The sequence below is a fragment of the Seriola lalandi genome, unplaced genomic scaffold (genome assembly GCF_002814215.2).
Source record: "Seriola lalandi dorsalis isolate HSWRI2012SDOR001 ecotype SW California unplaced genomic scaffold, Sedor1 jcf7180002054945, whole genome shotgun sequence".
In the NCBI taxonomy this organism is placed as follows: domain Eukaryota; kingdom Metazoa; phylum Chordata; class Actinopteri; order Carangiformes; family Carangidae; genus Seriola; species Seriola lalandi.
Genome location: NW_019525496.1, coordinates 3,558,563 through 3,562,759, shown reverse-complemented (window position 1 = coordinate 3,562,759; position 4,197 = coordinate 3,558,563). Strand labels below are relative to the sequence as shown.

Genomic DNA, 4,197 nt, shown 5'->3' with positions numbered 1-4,197 from the left:
GGGGGGGGGGGGGGGGGGGGGGGTGTAGGAGCACATAGAGGAAGAGAGGAGGGAGAGAGACAGACAGACTGCATGGACCAGAGGATTGTGTGCATCAGGCGTTTGGCGCTCAAATGGGTTATTGCGCACACAGCGGGCTGAACTACAGCGGCGGCTCCAACTACGACCCAAGTGTGAAGGCGTCCTATTTCTGAGCGTCAGACGGAGATCAGGGGGTGTCGGACCGCTGCGGAAAAAAAAAACTTGCCTTTATTTGATTTTCTCCTCAAATTGAAGACATAAGTGATGCTCAGTATGCGGACCGACTCTGGGGCTGCATGAACTGCGATTTTCCTCATCTGAGGGCAGTTTAATGTGCTCTTTATCCATTTGTTTCAGAGGATTACTCCTTCCCTCAGTAACGATGGGTAAGTCGTTATGTTCTTCACTATTTAGTGACACAGTTTCTCCGTCTTAATGCTCCTCGCAGCAAAGGCGACAGCTATAATCAGTTTCCACACTGACATATTCATTAGTTCCTAAACTGAATTTCTGACATGTAAAGAATCTGCTCTTTTATTTAATGATTGACTTGAATGAAATTCCCGTTTTCCTCCACGTTTCCCTGTGACTGAATATGTTCTCATATAGGCTACATACCTTTAAAGTGGCAAACGTCAGACTCTTGTCATCAATTCTTCATGAAGCAGGTCTGGTGTCTCAGACATCAGACCCCAAACTGCTCCTCACTACATGATCTCCTGTTTGAAGAAGACATTTCTCACCTTTACTTATTTAAAAGGTCTCTGAGCACACATTTTCTAAAACCAAAGCATCCCTTTGATTGCCTGTGCCCCACTCTACCCCCAACAGGTTCGGTGATGTTGGACTGGAGGGTATCATGTCTTCTTCTGCAGGCAGCTGCTTTGCTGCTGCTCAGCAAGGGGGAGCGGATGTGCCCTGCGAGTTGCCGCTGCGAAGGGAAGATTGTTTATTGCGAGTCTGGCATCTTCCAAGACATCCCAGAAAACATCACCACGGGATGCCAGGGTCTGTCTATGCGTTATAACAACTTGTTGGTTCTGTTGCCGTACCAGTTCGCTCATCTCAATCAGCTCATTTGGCTTTACTTGGACCACAACTCTATCAATGCAATAGATGCTTTAGCCTTCCATGGTGTGCGCAGGCTGAAGGAACTGATCCTCAGCTCCAACAAGATAAACCATCTGCACAATAACACCTTCAGCGCCATACCAAACCTACGAAACCTGGACTTATCCTACAATCAGCTGCAGTATCTGCAACCGGGACATTTTTATGGTCTTCGCAAGCTACAAAATCTCCACCTTCGATCTAATGGACTGAAACAGATCCTCATTCGCACCTTTCTGGAATGCCGCAGCCTGGAGTTTCTGGACTTGGGTTATAATCGCTTGCGGAGCCTCACCCGTACAACGTTCTTAGGCCTATTCAAGTTGAAAGAGCTTCATTTAGAGCACAATCAATTTTCCAGGATTAACTTCTTCATTTTTCCACGCCTAACCGACCTCCAAGCTCTTTATTTGCAGTGGAACCGCATACGATCCATCAGTCAAGGTGTGCCTTGGACTTGGCACAAACTGCAGAAATTGGATTTGTCAGGGAATGAAATCCAAATGTTGGACCCAGCTGTTTTCCAGTGTATGCCAAACTTACAAATGCTCAACCTTGAATCAAACAAGCTGAGCAGTGTGCCTGTGGAGGCCGTGGCAGCGTGGACCTCCCTGACCACCATCAGCCTGGCCGGCAACGCTTGGGACTGCAGCCCCAGCATCTGCCCTCTCATGGCCTGGCTCAAAACCTTCAGAGACTCCAAAGACATTAGCATGATATGCAGCAGTCCCAAGTCTGTGCAGGGAGAACGAGTCGTGGACGTAGTGAGAAACCACTCGACGTGTGTGGCAATGTCGAATGTGTTCACGACCACGGCTTTCATCCTTCTGACACCAGCCCAAGTTGTGAATGTCTCACCTCACCCCTCTCCCTCTGGTTTTACAGACCTGACTCATAGCGATCCCCCTGCGCAGGGATTAACCCCCTCAACTGTTCATCCTATTTGGACAGACAGAAAAACAACAGAGTCCACATCCATGAGCTCTACAACACTCATCTCCCCTGAACCCCCAACATCGTTTATCCCTGAGCCACAGTTTGAACATATGGCTTTCCATAAAATCATTGCAGGCAGCGTAGCCCTGTTCCTGTCAGTGTCATTGATCCTTCTGGTTATTTATGTCTCGTGGAGGCACTACCCCAACACCATGAGGCAGCTGCAGCAGCACTCAGTCAACCATAAGCGCAGGAAAAAGGCCCGCAAGCAGGAGCAGGATCTTAACTCTCAGTTGCAAGAGTACTATCTGAGCTACCACTCAAACTCAGAGACTATGGACTCCTTGGTGAATGAGACAAGGCCGTGCACGTGCACCATATCAGGATCCATAGAATGTGAGGTCTGAGCTGCCCACTCCAACATAAAGAGACTAAAAAGTGCAATTGCTAAGCAGAGGTAAATGGTTTTTCCACGGGATTAAGTGGCTTTATCTCTAATGTGAGATGATAGATTCCGCAGCACTGAAGAAAATACTTGGGGGCATAGTACAATATAATTATGTGCACCGAAAAGAAGACAGGAACGGAGAGATATATTTGGAGAGAGCTAATTATCACCCTGACTGACACGGGAACAGTGGCGGGGTCAGCCAGGTTAGCTGTGTACGATTTCACGTAACAACGGGACCTCTGCTACAGTAGTAGGAGTCAGCTCTGCAGAGACTGACCATATTCTTAGTCAACCTAGATCGCCATCTAATACGAACCAACAAAGCCACTTTTTACTTGCTAGTTCTGTTTTTTTATTATGTAGCTTGTAAAGCATTTAGGGTATATTGTATGTGTGCATCTTTGAGTGTATGTGTGTTTGAGTGCGTCATGGCGATGATCTGATAATTTTCTGACTTCTGGTTGGAAGAGTTTCAGAGTTACAGACACCATTTGTCCAGTTAACCTGATTTGCATTTGACATACTACTGTAGTGCTGTGATTAGAAGTAGCACTACCACAAAAAAATGGAGGAACAATTATCGAGAGAGGATCTTGTCCTGAGGTCTTTTGCATGAATTCATTCTCCTTACTTAAGGTGCTTCTCTCGCCTGTAAAACGATCAGTTCTAATTGACAGAAAAATATGCATTATGGTTCAGTGTGGTTCAAACCACACAAACAGATTATCCCTATCTCAAAAGTCTTATCTCAGGACTGATATTTTCCAAGTTGTACAAACCTGTCCAGGTCCAGCTGAAGTGATAATGTTGATTTTCATAACAAATTTTGTATTGATTATTCCTATCATTATGATTATGCATTGTTTGTGTAAAGACATAATATGGGTACTAGGCATTCTGTGTGATAATGACTGTATAATTAAAAGAAACACTGACAATTGATGAAAAATTGTGTGTGTGATGAGAAAATCGATGACTGCTGCATCACATGGAGAAGGAGAAATCGCTCTCTGTCCATGCATTGTGCTCGAGATGTTAATACATTTCATTGGATTTGCTGCTGCACGCGAGGGGAGCTGACATGTTTTCCATTACGTGTCTTGTTTTCTGGCTCTCTTCACTTCTATCCTCTCCTGGCACTCCGGTATCGACACCAGTATCGATTGCATCTGTGTTACACTCTTCAAACTGAGGGTAGGGGGCCACATGTCTGCTTTTAGTGCAAGTGGAGCCCAAGTGGGCGATGTCATTCTTTGCTCGTCCATTGGACAAAAAGACACTCCAGTCCCTGAGACCGAAAACAGATTAGAAATCTCTGCTTTTATATCACCATGAATTCTCTGTCAGTTTGGAAATATTGCTCATGTGCAGTGAAAGGAAAGCGAGAATAGAAGCAGGCTACTGAGGGACGGTGGGTGTTACGGGTCAAGGCAGATATGCTATTAAGAAGATATCACCCACCTTGCGCTGTCTTGTCCCATCCCCTCCTTCCTTTTCTCTCTGCCTCTTTTTCCTTTCTTTTTTTCCCGCTTGCCCACAGTGAAGAGAGAAAACTAACCTGCACCAGGGGACATATGTGGATGTGTTAAGCCAGGCAGGATTAGACGTTGCTGGTGTTCGCACCTAAGAGCTTTCAAAAAGGTGTTTTTTCCCTGTGTGAGACTTGTTGAAAACAATAA

General features: G+C 45.7%; 1 protein-coding gene across 1 annotated transcript; it reads left to right on the top strand.

Annotated features, from left to right (window-relative positions):
- Window positions 1–114: 114 nt before the first annotated feature.
- On the top strand, window positions 115–3,448 carry lrrtm4l2 (leucine rich repeat transmembrane neuronal 4 like 2). Its single transcript, XM_023393913.2, has 2 exons — window positions 115–407; window positions 853–3,448. The coding sequence occupies exons 1-2, from the start codon at window positions 353–355 to the stop codon at window positions 2,472–2,474; spliced, it is 1,677 nt and encodes a 558-aa protein (XP_023249681.1). The 5' UTR covers window positions 115–352; the 3' UTR covers window positions 2,475–3,448.
- Window positions 3,449–4,197: the final 749 nt, after the last annotated feature.

Excerpts from the sequence above, each read along its gene's own strand:
- lrrtm4l2 (XM_023393913.2), top strand. The coding sequence starts at position 353 with ATGTGCTCTTTATCCATTTGTTTCAGAGGATTACTCCTTCCCTCAGTA. Across the intron at positions 408-852 it reads CCTTCCCTCAGTAACGATGG|GTTCGGTGATGTTGGACTGG; the intron begins GTAAGTCGTTAT and ends TACCCCCAACAG.